At 46.3% G+C, this 25,086-nt stretch overlaps 1 protein-coding gene across 1 annotated transcript in view; it reads left to right on the top strand.

The window, feature by feature from the left end:
- The window catches only part of TEX11 (testis expressed 11), a 142,235-nt gene that overhangs the window by 40,624 nt on the left and 76,525 nt on the right, over positions 1-25,086 (top strand). Inside the window, exons 12-14 of the mRNA XM_077827052.1 lie at positions 5,905-5,986; positions 15,279-15,357; positions 16,977-17,128. Coding sequence (XP_077683178.1) covers positions 5,905-5,986; positions 15,279-15,357; positions 16,977-17,128 — 313 coding nt within the window. The remainder of the gene's footprint in view (positions 1-5,904; positions 5,987-15,278; positions 15,358-16,976; positions 17,129-25,086) is intronic.

The following is a 25,086-nucleotide window of genomic DNA, read 5'->3' as shown; positions in this document are numbered from 1 at the left end:
TCTCTTTCCCATATGAACATGTCAAATTAATTTCATTCCTCCTTCCCTTTGGGTTAGCCTGTGCAAATGACGTTTCAGTAGAATTAATCTTTGGCTGGACATCTTTACATTTCCATTTCTTTGGCTTAAAAATGAATTGTAAATTCAAAATTTTGATTAAGATTTTAATGATTTTAAGTAAAAGCTAAAATCCAACTTTACCTGCAGCAAATGCTGTCGAGGCTTTCAGTCAAGTGATATAGTGTGGCTTAGAGGCAATGGAGAATGTATCTTAGGATATCCCCCCATCACTGTAGTATCTGAAGGCCTTACAATCTGTGTGGTAGACAAGTACTATTTATCCTCATTTTACAGATGGGGAACTAGGGCACAAAGAGAGGCAAAATGACTTGTCCCAAGTAACCTAGCAAGTCTGTAGAGGAGCAAGGACCTGAAACCAGGTCTCACAAGTCTAAGGGCATGGCTACACTTGCAAGTTAGAGCACATTAAAGCAGCCCCGTGCACTCTAACTCACGACGTGTCCACACTGGCAAGGCACGTGGAGCGCTCTGACTCCGCGGCTAGAGTGCTCCTGGTACTGCACCTCGGCGAGGGGAATAAAGTTTGATGCGCCCCCGCTGGAGCGCCAGTGTGGACGCCCCGGTCTGTTAATGCGCTCTGATTGGCCTCCAGAAGTGTCCTACAAAGAGCTGGACGCGGTACTTGGGGGTGACGCCACCTCCACTCTGAGTACCACGATGGACACTTCAGAGCCCAGTTCAACAAGGGAGGAGGAGGAGGAGGAAAGCAGGAGCGAGGGTGCTGAGGAGGAGGAAGACACCCTGGAATCCCTAGATGCATACAGCCAGGAGCTGTTCTCAAGCCAAGAGGAAGGTAGCCAGTTGTGCGGCTGGTGCTTGGGGAAGGACAAACACCAGAGGACGTGCCCGGTAAGTGGCTTTTATTTTGGGAAGGAAGTCATTTGGTGCGGGCTCTTGGGGCAAGGAGGGTTAGGGCTGCATGCATGCCTAGATGCTTAATAGGGCATTTATGTGCTCTCTCACATCATGGTAATCAGCCTCAGTGATCTCTTCAAAGGTCTCATTCACAACTTGGGCAATGTGCTTGTGCAGGTTTCTTGGGAGAGCCACTGTGGTTCTTGTCCCAGTCAGGCTAACATGTCCGTGCCACTGTGCCGTGAGAGGCGGGGGGACCATTGCTGCACACAGACAAGCTGCATATGGGTCAGGGCGGAAGCTGCATTGCAGTAGAAGACCCTCCCTTGCTTCCTAGGTCACCCTCAGCAGTGAGATATCTTCCAGGATGAACTCCTGTGGAAAATATGGGGACAGTGTTCAGTATAGGGGCTCCCTGCAGCTGTTGGCTCTCCCCAAGGCACAGAAACCCAGAGGACAGTACAGCCGTGAAACAGTCAGTCACACTTGTGCTTACTCACTATTTTGGGGCTCCCGTGGGTTATATGCGCTCGCTTTGGGACAGGCAAATTATGCTATTGTGTAGACTGTGCTTGCCCTTAAGTAGGGGGGAATCATTGCTCTGTCTGGTGTGAACAATGCTGCCTCTGTTAAATGTTACATTTTGCCTTTATAGATGCAACCTTGAGATCTCAGCCGTCCGAGTTATCACCGTCCGAAAGACTCCAAAAAATTAGGAAGAGGCCACGTAGAAGCAAAGAGGACATGCTGCATGAAGTAATGCAGCAGCCCCTTAACGAGAATCTAAAAGCGCAGGAGTGGAGGAAGAGTGAAAGGAGGATCCGCCAGCAGAATGAGGAGCGCTGGCACAAAAGCGCGGCGCTCTGGCAGCAAAGCACGGATTGGCTGATAAGCATCATGGAGCGCAAAGCGGATTCGATGCAGGTGCTCATAGCACTGCAGACAGAGCAGATCCGCTCCTGCCCCCCTGCTGCAGCCCTTGTCCCAAAACTCTTTCCCTTGTGCCCCCATGTCACCACCAACCTGCTTTCCCCAACATCTGGTTTCTTATTGCCACCAGCTGCTTCCAACACCTGTAGCTTCACCACCCAACCCTGCAAACTACAACCCTTACCCACTGCACTCAACCCCCATCACCATGCAGTATAGCCACCCTGAAGTGCAGCACTCATTGCACAGCACTCCAGACAGGAAGGCTGAGTATGATAACAGGACATACGCAAATGAGTGATTGTACTGTTCACCACCCCACCTCCTTGCCCTTTCTTTTTCCCAGGCCGTTGTGTTTCTTTTCAATAAATGAGTTTTCTTTTCAATAAATGGATTTTTTGGCTTTGAAAACATGCTTTATTATTGCATAAAGTAAATGATACCTTAGCCCAGGAAAGCAAAAGGCACTGCAAGTCAGTGTAGCAAACACAGATTCCTATTATCATTGGAACCACTGCACTTCACTCCTGTGCAAGGCACCAAACATTACCGGTGGCTTTCAGCCTCAAATTGCTCCCTCATGGCATCCCTAATCCTTGCAGGCCTGCACTGGGCCCCTCTAATAACCCTGCTCTCTTGCTGTTCAAATTCAGCCTCCAGGTGTTGAACCTCTGAGTTCCATGCCTGAGTGAATCTTTCACCCTTCCCTTCACAAATGTTATGGAGAGTAAAGCACGTGGCTATAACTGTGGGGATGTTGTCATCGGCCAGGTCCAGCTTCCCATACAGAGAGTGCCAGCGGCCCTTTAAACGGCCAAAAGCACACTCCACAGTCATTCTGCACCAGCTCAGCCTGTTGTTGAACTGCTGCTGGCTGCTGTCAAGGTTCCCTGTGTAGGGTTTCATGAGCCATGGCATTAAAGGGTAAGCGGGGTCTCCAAGAATCACAATCAGCATTTCGACTTCCCCTATGGTGATCTTCTGGTCTGGGAAAAACATCCCGGCTTGCAGCTTCCTGAACAGGCCAGTGTTCCGAAAGATGTGTGAGTCATGCACCTTTCCGGGCCAGCCTGTGTTAATGTCAGTGAAATGCCCACAGTGATCCACAAGCGCCTGGAGAACCATAGAGAAATACCCTTTCCGATTAATGTACTCAGAGGCTAGGTGGGCTGGTGCCGGAATTGGAATATGTGTGCCATCTATCGCCCCTCCGCAGTTAGGGAAACCCGTTTGTGCAAAGCCAGCCACAGTGTCATGCACGTTACCCAGAGTGACAGTTCTTCTGAGCAGGACGCGATTAATGGCCCTGCATGTTGGGACAGGACCCAGGATGCCCCGCGCCCCCCCTTCCCACAAGCTACAGTGCCAGAATGGGAAGAGGTACTCTGTGGGATAGCTGCCCATAATGCACCGCTCCCAGTGCTGCTGCAAGTGCTGCAAATGTGGCCACACCAGTGCACTTGCAGCTGTCAGTGTGGACAGACTGCAGCACTTTCCCTGCTGCCCTCTCCGAAGGCTGGTTTAACTCAAAGCGCTCTACGTCTGCAAGCGTAGCCATGCTCTTACACTATTGTCTAACCACTATATCATCCTTGCTCTCCTGAGAAGTACATGGAAGGTGTCGAAGACTAGGAGGGAAAGTTTGTACTAGATTCTGAAATGCACAGCAATCCAGCGAGGACTGGAGGGAACTGTTTCCACTTTTCCCATGTGTTATAATATTAAGGGAACTTATAATTCTTTTTGCTTTGTTATAAAAATCACACAGATAAACGCTGCAAATAGACATCATCACAAAATGTGCTCGGTTTAGTTTTATTGCATGTACTTCACAGAATTTTGCACAATGTTGTATGAGTTAAACAACAAAAGTGGCTAAACAACAAAGTAAATGAAACAGTGAGAGGCAAAAAGGCATCCTTTAAAAAATGGAAGTTAAATTCTAGTGAGGAAAATAGAAAGGAGCATAAACACTGGCAAATGAAGTGTAAAAATACAATTAGGAAGGCCAAAAAAGAATTTGAGGGCCTTTTTTTCTGGACTCCAGGTTTCAGGCAGTTTGTTCAAGTGTCAAAGGTTTGAAGGTTCACCCGATCATGGCATGAAACAGTTTAAGTCTTCTGGCTCACATGGCTCTTCTGGCTCACATGGCCTCTTGCACCTATGTGGTTCAATAGACCAGACTGTGACTCAGAACTCTGCAGGTCTGGCTGGCATCAGTTTACTTGCCAAGCCGCCCTCAATTGGACTTTGTGGTAAGAATGTCCTCTCATGTCATCACCTACCTAGGTTGGTGGACAGATCCAGCCAATGTATGTGTAGGCATTCCATTTGCCCATTCACAACCAATTCTCTTTAAAGTGACAGATGCTTCAGCCCTGGGATGGGGAGCCCATCTTGGATGTCAGAAGGGACTTGGCATTTTACCCAGATAGAACCAGACATGTTTGGAAATTTTCCCAGCTGTTCATAGCAGTGACTGACAGATTAAGAGGGCAGTCATTGACCCAGAGAATTTCTTCCTGGATTGTATCTTGTATACAAATGTTATGATTTGACTAATATTGCTCTGCCTGTCAGTCACAGCTCATTTAACAAGATCAAAATCAACCTTGGGTCGTCTTTCTGGAACAAGTTCTAATTGCAGACATTTGTAAACCAAAAACAACCTGGTCCTCAGTCTACACGTTTGCCTCCCACTATGCTGTGGCTCAAGATGGCAGAGATAATGCTAGAGTGGGTTGAGTTGTTCTCCAACCTTTATTGAAATAGACTCTGATTCCACCTCCTATTCTCTGTCTTGTGAGTCACTAAGAGTGGAATGCACATGTGCAATCAATCAAATAAGAAAAAATGGTTACTAACCTGTTCTGTGTTAGTTCTTTGAGATTTGTTGCATATATCCATTCTATGACATGCCTTCCTATGCTTCTCCATCGGAGTTATGGTAAGAAGGAAGAGAAAGAGGCTAGAGAGAACTCTGCTTTTCATACGTGCATGCAGTGGCATGCACCAGTGGGGGAGCCCTAGCTGCCCAATGGGTACTGCTGAGGGAAAAAGTTTCCAGTGACAGTGTGGTGGACGTGCAGACACCAAGAGTGGAATGGACACGTGAAACATGTCTTGAAGAACAATTACACAATAGGTTAGTTACATTTTTCTCAGGTGCACTTTCTGTTGATAATCAAGTGTGGGAAAGAGGTCATGGCGTGCAAACCCATAAGCATTTGAAGTATTAGTCTATTCAGGTTTTTATTTTCCTGCCACCACAGTAGTTTCTAAGCACTGAAGTGCACAGTCTCCTAAACTGCCTGGAATCCTACCTGTTATTAATTCTACATTAATCCAGTCAATTCAAGCCCTTGTAGGGGAGGAATGAATTCTGCCAGAATGTAAACATTCAGAACACTCTCAGCCTTTGTTCTGAAATGTCTATAGATGGATCCAGCAAGATCAGGTTACTGCATTTCACTCTTGAGACCTACTCAGAACCTCTTGGCAACATAAAAATTAAGAAAGAAAAATGAAAATTTAGACACTGAGTGTGTCAGAAATTTGCATCTCCTCCCAGAAGGAAAGATTGCCAGTTACGTAGCCATTGCTTGGGACATTTAAAACTAGATTGGAGAATACTGGGGAGACTATGGGCATGTCTTCACTGGCAACGTGCAGCGCTTTAACGTGGCTTATGAAGTCTCAGCACAACGACTACAGAAAGTCTAAGAAAACCACCTCCAGGAGGGGCGCAGCTCCCAGCGCTGGTGCACTGTCTACACTGGCACTTCACAGCGCTGAAACTTGCAGCGCTCGTGGGGGCTGAGTTCACACCCCTGAGCGAGAAAGTTGCAGCGCTGTAAAGTGCCAGTGTAGACAAGCCCTGTGTTGTTGGGGGAAAAGCCTGTCCTGGCTAGAATTTCCTGACATTCTTTCATGTTTGTGAATGTGCTGGACTCTTGATAGGATTCAGCTGAAATTGTTTCCTGAGTTTCAAAAAATAATCTGGCTGTTCATATAATGTCATTGTTTTTCAATATGCAGGAGAATATGCATCCAGCTGGGTTTTTCTTGAAAATTAAAATCCTTCTGAAAAGTGGAGCATCTGATGAAGACGTCAGGTCAGGTATCACAGCTCCTTATGTAATGTGGTTCAGAATAATGTCATTGTATTCCAGGCCCAAGAAGTAAGAATGAATGATGTGGGAGAGAGTTGAAATTAATCTCTTATCTATTGTAGAAGGGGACTTATTTGCTAAATGTCACAGCCTGGTTTTGGGATGTATGTGGTGTGGAAATCTGTCTAAAATTATTATAGCAATCCTTGGGAATACAAATGCTATTGAGGGCCTGGTGTAACTTTGAGTAAAAGGAAAAAGTTTCTTTTGCTGCTGAGTGAGTTACATTCATTTGCTGGGGGAGGACTTGTTAGTACTAAGGTAGTGAAAAGACAGCTGTGTAAAAATGTTGGTGGTTTTAGACTTTGGGCTGTATTCACTCAGGGTGAAATTAAATTCTGTGCAGAAGGCCAGCACAGTTACTCCTCTGCTTGTGGGGTAAGATACTACTTCACATGAGTAAGGATGCAGAGTCTGGCTGAGTATAAGTAGAGTGGTCAAGATAGTGATTGACCATGTGTTGATAAAATAAAGTTCTCCTTCGAGTAGTGTCCCTATGAGTACTCCACTGTAGCTGTGTCCCTGTGCATTTGATTGGGTGAACTTCGGTAGCAGTGTCTGTTGGGCTCACACATGTGGTACCTCTCCTCATGCTGTGCCAGGAGGCTAGTCAGTGCGCTTGGGCTAACCGTCCTCAGTTCTTTCTCTACCGCCCCAGCTAGAGATGGAGCCATTAACTGTCCATTAGCAGGTTTCAGAGTAACAGCCGTGTTAGTCTGTATTCGCAAAAAGAAAAGGAGTACTTGTGGCACCTTAGAGACTAACCAATTTATTTGAGCATAAGCTTTCGTGAGCTACAGCTCACTTTATCGGATGCATACCGTGGAAACTGCAGCAGACATTATATACACACAGAGATTATGAAACAATACCTCCTGCCACCCCACTGTCCTGCTGGTAATAGCTTATCTAAAGTGATCATCAAGTTGGGCCATTTCCAGCACAAATCCAGGTTTTCTCACCCTCCACCCCCCAACACACAAACTCACTCTCCTGCTGGTAATAGCCCATCCAAAGTGACAACTCTCTTCACAATGTGCATGATAATCAAGGTGGGCCATTTCCTGCACAAATCCAGGTTTTCTCACCCCCCCCCCCCACATACACACACAAACTCACTATCCTGCTGGTAATAGCTCATCCAAAGTGACCACTCTCCCTACAATGTGCATGATAATCAAGGTGGGCCATGTCCAGCACAAATCCAGGCTTTCTCACCCCCCCACCCTTTTTTTTTTTCCAGGGACACACACACACACACAAACTCACTCTCCTGCTGGCAATAGCTCATCCAAACTGACCACTTTCCAAGTTTAAATCCAAGTTTAACCAGAATGTCTGCGGGGGGTGGGGGGGTAGGAAAAAACAAGGGGAAATAGGCTATCTTGCATAATGACTTAGCCACTCCCAGTCTCTATTTAAGCCTAAATTAATAGTATCCAATTTGCAAATGAATTCCAATTCAGCAGTTTCTCGCTGGAGTCTGGATTTGAAGTTTTTTTGTTTTAAGATAGCGACCTTCATGTCTGTGATTGCGTGACCAGAGAGATTGAAGTGTTCTCCGACTGGTTTATGAATGTTATAATTCTTGACATCTGATTTGTGTCCATTTATTCTTTTACGTAGAGACTGTCCAGTTTGACCAATGTAAATGGCAGAGGGGCATTGCTGGCACATGATGGCATATATCACATTGGTGGATGTGCAGGTGAACGAGCCTCTGATAGTGTGGCTGATGTTATTAGGCCCTGTGATGGTGTCCCCTGAATAGATATGTGGGCACAGTTGGCAACGGGCTTTGTTGCAAGGATAAGTTCCTGGGTTAGTGGTTCTGTTGTGTGGTATGTGGTTGTTGGTGAGTATTTGCTTCAGGTTGCGGGGCTGTCTGTAGGCAAGGACTGGCCTGTCTCCCAAGATTTGTGAGAGTGTTGGGTCATCCTTTAAGATAGGTTGTAGATCCTTAATAATGCGTTGGAGGGGTTTTAGTTGGGGGCTGATGGTGACGGCTAGTGGCGTTCTGTTATTTTCTTTGTTAGGCCTGTCCTGTAGTAGGTGACTTCTGGGAACTCTTCTGGCTCTATCAATCTGTTCCTTAACTCTTCTTTCAGTTGTTAATTTTTAGCTTCTAAAAGTTCTTTAGCCTTCCCTTATCTTTATTTTGGCCCTGCCAGAAGAAAAGAAGAAAAAAGAAAAGAAAAAGGACTTTGTTTTTCCAGTGTCCCTGGTGGGAATGGGGGACCCCGCTGGACAAGGTTATGCTTGGCTCTCGGGGCTTCAAGAAGTGTTATACTTGAGCAAGGTTTCAGAGTAACAGCCGTGTTAGTCTGTATTTGCAAAAAGAAAAGGAGTACTTGTGGCACCTTAGAGACTAACCAACCTACTTGAGCACAAGCTTTTGTGAGGTGTCCGATGAGGTGAGCTGTGGCTCACGAAAGCTTGTGCTCAAGTAGGTTGGTTAGTCTCTAAGGTGCCACAAGTCCTCCTTTTCTTTTTGCGAATACTCGAGCAAGGCAATCCCAATCACGGACAAGCACTCTCAATACATTCGCTGCCTTGGCGGGGGCCACATTCAACAAAAGTGTTCCCTCTGCCAACAACTTCGACTGAAATCCCGCAAAGACCAAGAGCTTCACCAGAAGATCATTTTCATGGAGGAGGATCTCCGACCACAGCCCCAAGTCAGGCATGAGTCTTCCTCCCAGCCTTCGACTTCAAAGGATAGTGGGTCGAGAAAGTGGTCTGGGAACTCCTCTCAAAAGCTAAAAAAGAGAGTGGGAAGTCTCCTCAGCAAGCCATGGGATAACTGAAACTGATCACCATCTTGCTCAGTATCCTTGGCACTGCAGGCACTGAGGTCGTCAGGCACCCATACCTCATGGCGACCGTCGGCACCCAGAGCCACTGATAGGCCCACGTAAACTTTGGTCATGGGCACAGAATCTCTGGCACGGAAGGATAAGGGAAAATGCCCTAAACTGCTCCCAGAATGTGAACCGTCATTGGTACCACCGGTGGCACTGACCCAGCTGGCACCAGACAGATCGGCATGGGCAAGGTCTCCATCCCCTCTGGCACCGCCACCGATGCTGGGATGCTCGGTGCCAACAGAACTCCAGCAGACAGGGGACCTGGTTATATTGGAAGTTCAGAACTCGCCGCCCCTCGGTACTGAGACGATGGCACTGAGCCATGGTCACTCAAGAGGTATTTCCCTACAATCCTGGTACGCGCCTCCATGGTCAAGCAAAGGATCTGACAGTGAATCAGATGGACTTCTGAGTACTCCTCCGAGGCTCCATATGGGACCCAATACCAACAGAGTCCAGGAATGTACCATCAGATGGCACTGCTGACATCCTGGTATGGTCACCCATGGGCACCTCCACCAGGCCCTATGCCACCACAGTGGCCCTACAGGGACCGCTAGACAGCTCATCGCCAGCCTTCCTCCAGGACACCACGTGTCATCAGAGAACCTCACAGACAGGCTCCCTCAGCTATAGAATCGTGAGCCTCAGTATCCTTAGAGGTTGTGGAGCTGGAGATGGATGCTGAGGAGGAGATCGCACCCAAAGCCATATCCTCCTCTTCACTAGACAAGGCGGTCATGCCATCACAACCCCCCATAGCAGATGATTTTCACCTATTCCAGGAGCTGGCAAAGAGAGTGACTGACACCCTTCATATACCATTGGAGGAGGTTAAGGATACGCACCACCAACTTATTGATATCCTCCACGTCTCATCCACCTCCAAAGTCATCCTCCCAATTATGAGGCCATCCTAGACCCTGCTAAGGCTCTGTGGGAACCCCAGGCCTCGATGGTCCCGACCTGCAAGCAAGTGGACAAAAAATACTGTGTCCTCACAAAGGAATCAGAGTTCCTATTTGCCCACCCACCACCCAATTCCATCATGGTAGATGCTGTGAATTCTCGTGGCTGTCAGCACCACTTTAGAACGATGCCCTACGACAGAGGTTGGTCACGTCTTGATCTCTTTGGTAGTAAAATGTACTCCTCAGCCACCTTTCGGTTCCGAATTGCAAACTACCAGGCACTTCTGGCAAATAATGATTACACAAATTACAGGACTTTATTGATAAAGTGCCAGAGAGCTCCTAGGATTCCTTCAAGGCTATCATCCAGGAAGGCCAACTGGTGGCAAAAACAACTCAACAGTCGACTCTCAACGCTGCTGACATGGCTGCAGGACTGTCTCCACTCCGGTGGTGATGAGGTGCGTGTCATGGCTTCACCTCTTGGGTTTCCTGAAGGAGGTGCAGACAATGGTGGAAGACCTCCCCTTTGAAGGGATGAAACTCTTTGCCAAGAAGACCAATGCCTCCCTCCACTCCCTGAAGGGTTCCAGGGCCACTCTCAGATCACTGGGAATTTATACACTGGGGCAAAAGAGACGATTCAGCTCACAATACCAACACAGACAGTATTCAGCAGTGTTCCCAGTGCAGCAGCGTTCTGAGCCTCAGAGGAAGAAGAGGAGATTCTTGAAGTGGAAGCCCTCAGGCTCCCAGTCCTTGACCTAACTGCCTCCCCTTAAACTCCACTTTTGACGGGGAGGTTGAGGTGCCATGAGACCACTCCTCACCACTGTTCCCTCTAAGCTGTGCACGTGCGCACACAGATCCTAAACCCCGTGCACACAGTGAAACACCACGTGCACAAAAATTTGCACAGAAGAAATTTTTTACGCACGTGGCCTGTCAAAAATTAGAGGGAATGTTGCCCTCACTATCACCTGTGACCACACACCTATTTGGCCACTGTTTGGCAGCATTCCACAGAGCCTGGGAGCGCATAACATTGGACAGATGAGTCCTAAAGATTGTCAGATCTGGATATTCCATCCATTTCACCTCCTATCTCCTCCACAACACTCTTCCCTGTCCCGCTTCAGGGACCCTTCCCACGGGAGTCTACCATGGCAGGAGATAGACTGCCTCCTGCAGTTAGGAGCCATAGAACCAGTACCTCAACATCTACGAGGCTAGGGGTTCTCCACTCTGTACTTCTTCAGCCTCCCTTCCTTTTGGGTATTGAGACCCATCCTGGACCTAAGAACTCTCAATAAGTTTGTCAAAACTCAGATATTCAAGATGGTCACACCATTGACGATCATTCTGTCACTGGAACAGGGAGCCTGGTTTTTGGCCCTCAACTCACAAGATGCCTATTTTTACATCTCAGTACTACTGGCTCACAGACGTTCCCTCAGGTTCACTCTGGGAAACAACCATTACCAATACAGAGTCCTTCCCTTCCGACTTTCATTGCCCCCGAGAGTATTTTCCAAAGTTCTCCGTAGTGGTCACCCATTTAAGATCTCAAGGGATGATGATCTACCCTTACCTAGAGGATTGTCTCCTCAGTGTCTGGTTGCTTCAGAAGGCTCGTCGAGCCACTGAAGAGACAATAACCTTGTTCATGGAACTGGGAGTACAGATCAACTCGCAGAAGTCAACCCTTATGCCAGTGCAATGCCTGGAATTTAGAGGGGCCGACCTAGATGCACTACAAGCCAAAGCCTTCCTACCTCAGGACAGATTTCACTCCCTGGTATCTCTTATAGACACGACTCAATACAGCCCTCAAGTGCCAGCCAGAATCTTCCTCCAGCTTCTGGGGCATATGCGCTGCCGGCATGGCGGTTATTCCTCATGCCAGACTTCACATGTGATGCCTACAGCTGTGGTTCAGCTTGGTTTACAGACTGAACAGGCACAGTCTGGCCAAACTCTGTCACTACCCACCAGGGTCAAAAACTCCCTGGACTGGTGAAAAGACCCAACCAATGTATGCAAAGGGATCCTCTCCCTACAGGGGCCACCTTTGTCACTCCTTACCGTGGACGCATCCCTCCTAGGATAAGGCGCACATTTAAACAGTCTCACAGCACAAGGCAGATGGTCGCTGGCAGAGATCTCCCTTCATATCAATCTCCTCGAACTTAGAACGGTCAGGAATGCCTGCACCAATTTCCTCCTGCTGATAGCAGGCTCACATATAAAGGTCCTGACGGACAACATAGCCTGCATGTATTACATCAATCTCCAAGGAGGAGCCCGATCACCCTCTCTATTCGCAGAGGCGATGAAACTATGGAATTGGTGCATCTCTCACAGTTTCACCTGGGCCACGGCTTACCTCCCAGGCACGATAGCATACAAAGTCAGTTGCACATTCCTGCATGACCACGATTGGGAGATGCACCCATCAATACTTCAGGGTTTGTTCACACGGCGGGGAACACTGTCCACAGATCTGTTCACCACTTACCAGAACAAGAAGTGTCCCCGATACTGTTCCAGGGTGGTGATTGGACAACGATCTCTACGCAATGCTCTCCTCCTTCCATGGGACAAAGACCTTCTTTACACCTTCCCTCTGTTTCCTCTTCTGCTGAAGGTCCTGCTCAAGATAAAGAGGATGGGCCTCACGTGATTCTGATCACCCCTACCTGGATGAGACAGACCTGGTACCCTTACCAAATGCAGCTTGTGATGTGCCCACCGATCTCCCTTCTGACCATCCCACACCTCCTCATACAGGACAAGGGGCACACCATGCATCCCAACTTGGGGATCCTCTGACTCAAAGCATGGCTTCTATGTGGTTCCAACTCCTAGAAAGCTCATGCTCAAAGGAAGCACAAGAGCTCCTACTACACAGTAGAAAGTTCTCCACACAATGCACTTACCTGCAGAAGTGGTCCAGGTTCCAGATTTGGTGCATGTCCCAGCAACTCTGTCTAGAGTTGGCAACTCTTCCACATATTCTGAAATATGCCCTGACCCTTAAAAAATCAGGACTATCCCTGAATTCTTTCAGAGTCCACCTAGCTGATTACAGTATTTCACCATTCCATAGAGGGGTACTCGGTAATTTTGCAACTAACCATAAAAAGGTTCCTGAAAGGAATAACAAACGTCTTCCCTCAGCCTAGACTTCCCTTCCCCTCTTGGGATCTAAATCTAGTATAAAAGGGCTGACTAGGCCCCCGTTTGAACCCATGGCCACCTGTTCGCTAACTCATCTGTCCATGAAAATGGTCTTTCTAGTCCCAATTACCTTGGCTAGAAGAATAGGGGAGATAGCAGCTTTAATGACACATCCTCTGTACATGGTATTCTTCCTGGAGAAGGTCACGCTTAGGCCACATCTGAAGTTCCTCCCTAAAGTGACCTCCTCTTTCCACATGAACCAGTCTATTCACCTTCCCACCTTCTACTCCAAGCCTCACTGGGAAAATAGGGAGGCCATACTACATACCGTGGACATTAGGAGAGCCCTTGCATTCTACCTCGATAGAACAAAAGCCTTCAGGTAATCCCCTAGATTGTTTCTCTCTATGGCAGACAGGTCAGCGATATCAGCCCAATAACTTTCTAAGTGGGTCTCAAATTGTGTTAGAGAGTGCAGATTCATTACATGACCCCTCTGGACTCGATCCATACACACTCCACAAGATCGGTCTCTTCATCTGTTGCTTTCTTAAAGCATGTTTCCATCTTGGAGATCTGGAGAGTGGCGACTTGGGCTTTGGTCTGTACCTTCACAGAACGTTATGCGGTCACTGAGGACTCTGCCTCTGATGCCATATTTGGCTCCATTGTTCTTTCTTCTGTGACCAATCCGACTCCGAAGTCTCAGCCCTCCACGGGAACACCCGTAGGGACACAACTCGAAGAAGTTACTCACCGTGTTCAGTAACGATGGTTCTTCAAGATGTTCTCCACTACCCTCCCTCCTCCCATCTACTTTGGAGTTCTCACTATGACTCTGCAGTAGAGAAGGAACTGAGGATGGTTAGATCGCGAGCGCTGGCTAGCCTCATGGCATAGCACAAGGAGAGACAGTGCGTGTGTGGGCTCAACAGACACTGCTACTGATGTTCTCCAATCAGCAGCTCAGGGATGCAGACACACCTGCAGTGGAACACGCATGGGGACACACATATTGAAGAACCATTGTTACCACACAGGGTGAATAACTTCTTGTGTTAACACAAGTTTGTTTGTTTCATATAGGATATATAAACTTCTTACTTGCTCCTCAGACTTGTCAACACAGTATAAGTCAACTGGTTTCTCTGTTGGTATCACAGCAGAAGAGTGTCTTCAGGAGGGATTTGAATTCAGAGAACTTGGTGGCTCAGGAAGAACTTTCTGTTCATAGATGGTGAGCTGTTCAGGGCAGGCACTGTGCTGTCTTCTCTGGAAAGCACCAAGTACACAGTGGGCACTTCCAGAAATAAATTTTGGTCTCCAGGTAACTGGTTTGAATTCTGTCAGATTGAAACTCACCTTCAGATGGCTGTTGAGGAATTTCAGTCCAGTTTCTAGGGACAGGTGTCCAAAACCCACCATCATGCTAACTTGCTCTTTTGTTGCAGTCTTAACTGAGAGTCCACGGAGACTGAACTCCCCACAGTCATTGAAATGGTCCCTCCAGGCCAGGTGGGAGGCACATTGTGAAGGGACAGCTTGAGGTGGAAGCTTGCATTGTTGTTGTCCTTTCTGTTTGTGTTCTTATGAGAAACAGATGACTTGAGTCTCCAGAGCTGTCAACTTGGCACCTTTCACTAGCCTCAAATTCATTTTGAAAACATGAAAAGAAAATAAAAATATGCAGAACATGTTTAACTGTTGCCTAGTTTTAGAATTATGATTTTTTTCCTAAGAAGACAAAAGACTTGACAGTGAGTGTGAAGGTATATACTTTATGGGACAGGCTGGGACAGCCTGGAGTGTAATCAAGGAGGTCCTGCCTTGCACTAAGACTGGGCTATTTAAACAGGAACAGGAAGTTAAGCAGAGAAGAGGAGAGTAGAAGCTAGGCAGGCTGCAGCGGCTGGTGTTTTTTTAATCTGAGACTCTAGGAGACTGGTTAAGATAGACTCAAATACTTTGTTTTGTGGATTTAAGTATGGGAGCTCTGATCTGCGGTCATTAGATGAGGACCTTATGAACGGTTTATTGTAATTGTTGTCCTGAAACCTTATGAAAAGGAGACATGCTTTTTTGTTCATGTATGCTGGCTTCTCCTTGCCCCAGGCTGTTAAAACAAACCTAATGCATCCCAATTGGGGGAAATTAAAGTGGAGCATACCCACAACACCATACCAGGCTGCAAGGGGGAGCATAGGGACAGCCCACATCTTTACAGTGAGCAGATACATTTCCTCAGTGACTCAGTAATCCCCACTGTTTCTTCTCTCTAGCTGCTGCTGAACTTCTGCATCATGAAGTGTCACTAGATTTCTGTTCGAACACTGCTAAGCTGCTTCTGGAACATGAGAGGTACAGAACTTCAGCATCCACTACTTGAGGGAGAACATACATTGCCTGGGCTTCCCAGTATTCTTACGAAGTGATACCCAACAACAGGAGAGCTAAGTTGTAGAAATAGTGTGTCAGGGGCATGATACAGTGTGAGTTGGGATGGAAGAGAGAGTTGCTACACCTTATCCTACATTAGCATAAGTAGGTCCCTAGGGTGACTAGATAGCAAGTGTGAAAAATCGGGACAGGGTGTGGGGGGTAATAGGTGCCTATATATGAAAAAGCCCCGAATATTGGGGCTGTCCCTATAAAATCGGGACATCTGGTCACCCTAGTTGTCCCTGTGCAGCCTTAATTTGTGCCTTGGCTTGGCAGCCCTGACTTGTGGAGCTGCTTCCTCCACTCTGTCCAAGCACAGCTCAGGGTGAATGTTGAATCAGGGGTGCTATATTTTTAGCTATACCCTTTTATCTGGAGAGATGCTGTAGTTCAAGGACTGCTTTAAATTTCCATTGCAAATTCCTGTTGTCAGGTCATCCGAGTTCAGGTAGCTTGGCAGTACTACGGTGCACTGAAGTGTGAGACGTTTGTTCAGAGCAACTTGTGCCAATTGTTTCTCTGGCATGTGAGTTCAGACACCGATGTGATGTGCTTGAGGCTCTGAGGAAGGAGATTATACTTTCTTGGGCCCCAGTTATGAAGTTGTGTTGGCATTTATTTGGCCTATCTTTCAACAATTAGATAAGAGAATGTGAGAAAAGGAGCAAAGGGAGATTTCTGGCAGCCAGCAGGAAAGCTATGATGGACCAACAAAAGCTATTTTGAGGGAATCTCCTCCAGGATTCTCCCATTTACTCCATGGACACTGTGACCACAGATATAGTTCTCTTGAGGGTGTGGCAAAGGGCTCCCTTCTGCAGGGTTTGAACATGTTATCCCATAGTGCTTCTATGACTTGCCAGCAAAGGATTGAGCATAGTGCCAAACTCTTGTCCCCTATGTGATAATACATTTCTAGACTGTCTTAATCAAGGACTTAAGCTCTTGAAATACTATTCTTGGGGCCTGCAGTACTGGAAACAAACCCATAAAAAGGTTAGGTTATAAGCAATATGTCTGTGAGCAGGGAATTCCCATTTCCACACTACTGTCCTCTGTTTCTCCCTCTGTGTTTATGCAGGATACATATCTTGGAATCACATAGGCTATCGAGGTTAGAATTTTAGCCTTAATGCTGGATTTATTTCCTTTTGGCAGGGTTAACCAGACTTTGAATGTTTCTTAAATGTAGATGTTTATGGACTGACATGTTACAGGGGTGTCCTGGAGCCAAATGAGCAATTACTGGTTAGGGCACTAGTACCCAGTCTGCTTTGTTGAGCACAAGGGATCCACAGAGCCTTTGAGAGTCAGGAATTGAGGGTGGCTCATAGAAGCGGTGGAGCATCTTTCTGCTATGACCTGGTCCTCAGAATGAAAAAGCTGGAGAATCACTGGGTTAAACCAGCTAGATTCTTTTTTGTGAAAAGCAATCTAAGTGAAAAACATATTTTATGGGATGTATATATTGGGCCCCAGAATGGGAAGTCAACAGCTCCTTCTGCACAACTCCCTTAAAAATGCATCTCTGTGAATAGGGAATTCGTTGGTTTTGATTTTCTGAAGTCCATCTCTGGGCGGTTTGCGTCATCACCTGACCTCGGAAAAATCATCTTACTCCACATCGAGTTTCTGTTACAGAGGATGAAGGAGCCTCTAGCCAAGCAAAAAATTGAAGACATCATTACAGGTCAGTGTCCAACTTCTGTTGTCGATTGCTGATGACAGGGCTTAATTGACTTAAGCAATTGATTTACCTCTTCTCTCTCCTTAACCCCTACTCTCCTCCTCCTTCCTTTATATCTTTTTATTACTCTTTGTCATGTATTGTATATGGTAAATTGCATATTTACTACTAGCAGGTCATGCTGCTGTACCAGATTTGGACTGCTGGAGCTTCCTTCTCAGAGAGGTGCAGACTGATGTGTTCACTATAAGATCCTTTAATGTTATGCCAGGTATTCACTGAATGCATCCAATGAAGTGAGCTGTAGCTCACGAAAGCTTATGCTCAAATAAATTTGTTAGTCTCTAAGGTGCCACAAGTACTCCTTTTCTTTTTGTTAAATAAAGTATGGTTTCAGAGTAACAGCCGTCTTAGTCTGTATCCACAAAAAGAAAAGGAGGACTTGTGGCACCTTAGAGACTAACAAATTTATTTGAGCATAAGCTTTTGTGAGCTACAGCTCACTTCATCGGATGCATTCAGTGGAAAATACAGTGGGGAGATTTATATACACAGAGAACATGAAACAATGGGTGTTACCATACACACTGTAAGGAGAGTGATCAGGTAAGGTGAGCTATTACCAGCAGGAGAGCAGGGGAGAAAAAGCCTTTTGTAGTGATAATCAAGGTGGGCCATTTCCAGCAGTCGACAAGAACATCTGAGGAACAGTGTGGGGGTGGGGGGGGGCGGGGGCGGGGGAATAAACATGGGGAAATAGTTTTACTTTGTGTAATGACACATCCACTCCCAGTCTTTATTCAAGCCTAAGTTAATTGTATCCAGTTTGCAAATTAATTCCAATTCAGCAGTCTCTCGTTGGAGTCTGTTTTTGAAGTTTTTTTTGTTGAAGAATTGCCACTTTTAGGTCTGTAATCGAGTGACCAAAGAGATTGAAGTGTTCTCCGACTGGTTTTTAAATCTTATAATTCTTGACGTCTGATTTGTGTCCATTTATTCTTTTACGTAAAGACTGTCCAGTTTGGCCAGTGTACATGGCAAAGGGGCATTGCTGCCACATGATGGCATATATCACATTGGTAGATGTTCAGGTGAACGAGCCTCTGATAGTGTGGCTGATGTGATTAGGCCCTATGATGGTGTCCCCTGAATACATATGTGGACACAGTTAGCAACGGGCTTTGTTGCAAGGATACGTTCCTGGGTTAGTGTTTCTGTTGTGTGGTTGCTGGTGAGTATTTGCTTCAGGTTGGGGGACTGTCTGTAAGCAAGGACTGGCCTGTCTGCCAAGATCTGTGAGAGTGATGGGTCATCCTTCAGGATAGGCTGTAGATCCTTGATGATGCATTGGAGAGGTTTTAGTTGGGGGCTGAAGGTGATGGCTAGTGGTGTTCTGTTATTTTCTTTGTTCGGCCTGTTCTGTAGTAGGTAACTTCTGGGTACTCTTCTGGCTCTGTCAATCTGTTTCTTCACTTCAGCAGGTGGGTATTGTAGTTGTAAGAATGCTTGATAGAGATCTTGTAGGTGTTTGTCTCTGTCTGAGGGGTTGGAGCAAATGTGGTTGTATGATAGAGCTTGGCTGTAGACAATGGATCATGTGGTATGGTCTGGATGAAAGCTGGAGGCATGTAGGTAGGCACAGCGGTCAGTATAGGGTATAGGGTGGTGTTTATGTGACCGTCGCTTATTAACACCGTAGTGTCCAGGAAGTGGATCTCTTGTGTGGACTGGTCCAGACTGAGGTTGATGGTGGGATGGAAATTGTTGAAATCATGGTGGAATTCCTCAAGGGCTTCTTTTCCATGGGTCCAGATGATGCAGACGTCATCAATGTAGCGCAAGTAGAGTAGGGGCGTTAGGGGACGAGAGCTGAGGAAGCGTTGTTCTAAGTCAGCCATAAAAATGTTGGCACACTGTGGGGCCATGCGGGTACTCATAGCAGTGCCGCTGATTTGAAGGTATACATTGTCCCCAAATGTGAAATAGTTATGGGTGAGGACAAAGTCACAAAGTTCAGCCACCAGGTTTGCTGTGACATTATTGGGGATACTGTTCCTGATGGCGTGTAGTCCATCTTTGTGTGGAATGTTGGTGTAGAGGGCTTCTACATCCATAGTGGCTAGGATGGTGTTTTCAGGAAGATCACTGATGGATTGTAGTTTCCTCAGGAAGTCAGTGGTGTCTTGAAGATAGCTGGGAGTGCTGGTAGCATAGGGCCTGAGGAGGGAGTCTACATAGCCAGACAATCCTGCTGTCAGGGTGCCAATGCCTGAGATGATGGGGCGTCCAGGATTTCCAGGTTTATGGATCTTGGGTAGCAGATATAATACCCCTGGTCGGGTTTCCAGGGGTGTGTCTGTGCGGATTTGTTTTTGTGCTTTTTCAGGGAGTTTCTTGAGCAAATGGTGTAGTTTCTTTTGGTAACCCTCAGTGGGATCAGAGGGTAATGGCTTGTAGAAAGTGGTGCTGGAGAGCTGCTGAGCAGCCTCTTGTTCATATTCCAACCTATTCATGATGACAACAGCACCTCCTTTGTCAGCCTTTTTTATTATGATGTCAGAGTTGTTTCTGAGGCTGTGGATGGCATTGTGTTCTGCACGGCTGAGGTTATGGGGCAAGTGATGCTGCTTTTCCACAATTTCAGCCTGTGCATGTCGGCGGAAGAACTCTATGTAGAAGTCCAGTCTGTTGTTTCGACCTTCAGGAGGAGTCCACCCAGAATCCCTCTTTTTGTAGTCTTGGTAGGAAGGTCTCTGTGGGTTAGTATGCTGTTCGGAGGTGTGTTGGAAAAATTCCTTGAGTTGGAGACGTCGAATATAGGATTCTAGGTCCCCACAGAACTGTATCATGTTCGTGGGGGTGGAGGGGCAGAAGGAGAGGCCCTGAGAGAGGACAGATTCTTCTGCTGGGCTAAGAGTATAGTTGGATAGATTAACAATATTGCTAGGTGGGTTAAGGGAACCACTGTTGTGGCCCCTTGGGGCATGTAGTAGTTTAGATAGTTTAGGGTCCTTTTTCTTTTGTAGAGAAGCAAAGTGTTTGTTGTAAATGGCTTGTCTAGTTTTTGTAAAGTCCAGCTATGAGGAAGTTTGTGTGGAAGGTTGTTTTTTTATAAATAAAGTATGTTAAAGTATAAATAAAGTGCCACCTAGTGGCTGAACAGTATAATACAGGTTAGCATTCCATTACATATCTCCCTTTAAATTCTACATTCCTACCATTTACAAAATTCACACTATCACGGTATCTTTGAAGTTCAGTATGGATTGGTCTGTTACATGTCTATGAATTATGCTAGTTTCTAATTACAATATTTGAAAGTATAACAGCTTAGTCATCCGGCTGTCCATTAGGGGCAAAGACTGGCTGTGGTTGGTTTGGAATCGTCAAGTGATCTTCTTGTTCGTCATCTGTCAGCTCTGTTGGTTTTGCTTTCTGAGGAACAAACTGTAGATGTCGATGGTTTCTGTTGATCTCTCTACTCGTAGTCTTGATCACAATGATCTGGATGCTGAATTATTTTTTCTTGACAACAGCTGGAGTTGTCCATCCTTTTTCTCCATCCAATTTGAAATGAACAGGTTCAGAACCATCCCTTGGGTACGGCGAATCGGGTGACTGCTCTGGGCCCCATGCTTTGGGGGGCCCCACGGGCCGGCGTGGTCAGTCCCGGACGTGATGGGTCGGTCCCAGAAGTGATGGCTGCGTCACTTCTGCCCCGGGGCCTACCCCCCCAGGGATGGCCCTGAAGACACTCAACATGTTCGAGACCCGGCAGTTCTCTAACTGAGTGTTGTGTGTTGAAAAAGTGATCATAAGTTCTTTTTGCCTTTTTATCTGATTTGGCTACTCTCTTTGTGGCTAGTCACTTTGGAGATATGATTATTTTCCAAAGTTGGAATAGTAGTTCTGAATTGTGTTCCTATCAGGAGTTGTGTAGGAGTATATCTAGTAACTGCTATTGGCGTTCATCTGTAATTGAGAAGAGCAAGGAGTGGCTCTTCCTCCTGTCGGATTTTCTTGGCTGTCTTTACAGCTCTCTCAGCTTCTCCATTCGCTTTTGGTGATGTGGGCTGCTAGTAATATGATCAAAATCATATTTTGTTTGGAATGACTTAAATTCTGCTGCAGTGAATTGTGCTCTCTTGTCCATCATTAGTTATTCTGAAATACCAAAGTAAGCAAAAGTGCACTTCAACTTCTTGATAATACTGTGAAATGTAAGTTCTTTCACGTTCATTTATTCTATGTACCTGGAAAAATAGTACACTACAATGTAATGATGTCCTCTGAATTCAGGTAATTTTTAATCTAGTCTTTTCCAAGGTCTGTCTGGTAGAGGTGTTTGTACGTGGTATGGTTCAGCATTGTCTTTTAAGTTCAATAGTACTGGATCTCCTTTCAAAAGTCCAGTATAATCAAATCCTCCGTTGAGTTCTTCCAACTTTCTCATTAGGCCCATCATGGCTGCCATGCTGGAGCTGAGAAAGTTGTTGGTCGTTAATCCTTTCATCAAATGCACTCTGAATGCAAAGCTTTTGTCTTTGTAAGTTATTTCCGTGGTTAAATGACCCATGCAGTTCAGAGTACAGTAACTCCTCACTTAATGTTGTAGTTATGTTCCTGAAAAATGCTACTTTAGGCAAAACGATGTTAAGTGAATCCAATTTCTCCATAAGAATTAACATAAATGGGGGGGGCTAGGTTCCAGGGAAATTTTTTTCGCCAGACGAAAGACTGTATTTTGTATATTGTATATATATTGTGACAGACTCAGACCAGAAGGATATAAGAGAGTAGTAGAAGGCAGGTGTATCAGCTTCAGAATGAGCAGGGCCCTGTTCCCTGGATAGCCAAACAAAGGCTACTCCAGGCTAATCAAGACACCTGATGCCAATTAACCAGTTAAGGTAATTAGGTTAATGCCGGCACCTGACCCCAATTAACTGGAAAAGGGTCAGTTAAGGCCATTAGGTTAATGGGGACAGCTGGAACCAATCAAGGTCTCACTCATACTGCTTAAAAGTTCTCCTTTCCAGTTCCCTCGGGGGAAAGCCCAGGTGAAAGGAGCTGTAGGAGAGGAAGCATTGCTGAATCCTGAGGTAAGGGTGAAGCTAGGAAAAGGGGATCACAGGGAAGTGGCCCAGGGAATCAAAGCAGCGTCAGTGGTGAAGGGAAAACCGCCAACAGCTGCTACCATTAGGGTCCCTAGGCTGAAACCTGGAGTAGAGGGCGGGACCGGGTTCCCTCCTTCCCCGCATGCTTTACAGAGAGGGGAAACAGACTTTGGTCCAGGCAGGAGCCCAAACTGCACCTACTGAGCTCTAAGGAGTAACATAACAGAGACTGTGGGTATTCCACCTTCCCACGTCCCATACTGGCCTGTGATGAAAGTAGCTCAATAAGCTGTGACCTTTGCCACTATACAAAGAAAGGGAGGTCATATTAAGGGCCCAAGTGAGCTTCTGAGGCCACCGATTCCGCCTGGAAGCACGGGACCCACCAATACAGGCTTGGAGCTTTGTCACAATATATATACACACACATATACACAGTATAAGTTTTAAACAATTTAATACTGTACACAGCAATGATGATTGTGAAGCTTGGTTGATGTGGTGGAGTCAGAGGGTGGAATATTTCCCAGGGAATGTCTTACTGCTAAATGATGAACTAGCACTCGGCTGAGCCCTCAAGGGTTAACACATTGTTGTCAGTGTAGCCTCACACTCTACAAGGTAGCACAAATGGAGGGAAGAGACACAGCATGACAGTGGCTGCAGACATTCCCTGTGAAAACTGAACGTGATGATGAACCCATGCTATCTCACTGGAGCGCACCACTCCCTCCACTTTCCAAAGTGCTGGTGTGTGTGTGCATGTGTGTGTGAGACAGAGACAGACACACACACTGTGTGTGTGTGTGTGTGTTAGAGAGAGAGAGGGAGAGACAGAGACACTCATCCTGTGTGTGTGAGAGAGAGATGCGCATTGCCCCTTTAAGTATGTGGCCCGCACTCTAAGTACACTGCCTTTTTAAGTAGATCAGCAAGTTGACAGCAGCTGCTGCCAGCAAGCTCCTTCCGTCCTGAACCCTGTTGTGTCCCTCCGTCCCCGCTCTGTGGAGATGGGATACAGGAGCGGGGAGCAGGGGGAGGGGGACACCCTGACATCAGCACTCCTCTTCCCCCCCACCCACCTGCACAGCAAGCAGGAGGCTCCCAGGAGCAGCTCCAAGGCAGAGGGCAGGAGCAGCACATGGCAGCTGGGGGAGGGCACTTGAACTGCCCAGCAATTGATAGCCTGCTAGGCGGCTGCCATATGGGGACCTGATAGCGGGGCTGCCGGTCCACCCTGGTTCCAAGCCCCAACCAGCTCCAACGGGCTGCTCTTTCTGCAAGCAGTGAACAAAGCAGGTGGCTGCCAAACAACGTTATAAGGGAGTGTTGCACAACTTTAAACAAACATGTTCTCTGATTGATCAACAACATAACAACAAAACAAGGTTAAGTGAGGAGTTCCTGTACCTCTAGGTCTAATCAGGACTGTGGCTGATGACTTTAGCTCTGGGAGGGGTTGAAGGTTATTGTAAGTTGTCAGTCCCTTCTGGGAAGACTCGGATGTCTGCTTGTGAGTCAGTTTTAAAGTCAATAGTCTTTCCATGAATATTCAGTTTCACTTTCCAGGGAGACTCTGTGTCATCACATGTGACAGATCCGAGAAACAATGGCTCTTGATTGTAATATCAGTCAACTCCCTGATTGCTTTGGTACAGCAAACAACTGCAAAATGTCCATATTTTGTGCATTATTACACTTTGCGCCTTTTGCTGAACATGCATCATCTCTTGGGATATGAATTTTTCCACATCTTTTGCATTTAGGCTGTAATGCTTTGGTGTTTCACTGCAATTTGTCCCTCTAAGCCTCGGAGTTATCTCTCCTTGCCTCAGGGGTCTTTATGGTAATGACTTGTAGCACTCATGCTGCATCTCTTAAGAGCATCTAAGGCCTGTGCTATGCTAGGAATTTACATCGGTACAGCCACGTCTCCCAGGGGTGTGAAAAATCTGCATCCCTGAGAAACATAGCTATACTGACCTAATCCCAGGCGTAGACAGTGCTAGGTCAATGGAAGAATTCTGTCGATCTAGCTACTGTCTCTTGGGGAGGTGGATTACATATGCTGATTGGAGAATCCCTCCCATAGGTAGTGTCTACACTGAAGTGCTATAACAGCACAGCTGTGCCACTGTAGCATTTTAAGCATAGACAAGTCCAAAGATAGTTTTTTGTTCTTTTCAAGTCTGGCAAGTTGCTCTTAGTTTTTGCTGTCTCACCAGCTCAGACTGCTTTGCTGTTTGAATACTCTTTCATAATCCACATTTCTCTGAGACATAAAGTATGCATCAAACGTACCCAAAACCTTTTCTTAGTTATCTTTATGACTGTCTTCAGTAAAGTCAATGGATTTAAAGAAATGGTCTGCCTGCTTCCCCATATCATAAATTGAAGAGCATACCTGTATATCTTCAGTTTCTTTATGGAATTCTATAGCAATTCAAAATCTTGCAAAATACTGCTTCCAGTCTGTCCATTGTGAAGGTTTGTCAAAGCTGAAGTTCTCTGGGACATTAAAGAGCAACAAGTTGATGAGATCCTGCATCTTTTGTGGCATCATTCCTGTTATCTGCAACCTTAGTTGTGTTTTCCTTCTGTTACTGTTCTCTGGCACTAGTTTACTTCTGAAACTATGTCACATATTTCTGGTACATGGTAAGTTTTAGGGCTGCTATTAGCAGGTCAGGCTTGTGTACCAGACATAGACTGGCCACAGAGCTTCCTGCTCAGAGAGAGAGAGAGAGAGAGAGAGAGAGACCAGATATGTTCACTGTAAGATCCTTTAATGTTCTTCCAGGTGTTGCTGGGGTTAGGTTAAATAAGGCATGTTACAGCACCACC

The sequence above is a fragment of the Eretmochelys imbricata genome, chromosome 9, assembly GCF_965152235.1.
Source record: "Eretmochelys imbricata isolate rEreImb1 chromosome 9, rEreImb1.hap1, whole genome shotgun sequence".
Taxonomy (NCBI): Eukaryota; Metazoa; Chordata; order Testudines; family Cheloniidae; genus Eretmochelys; species Eretmochelys imbricata.
The sequence above is the reverse complement of the archived record's forward strand: the minus strand, read 5'-3'. Positions and strand labels throughout refer to the sequence as shown.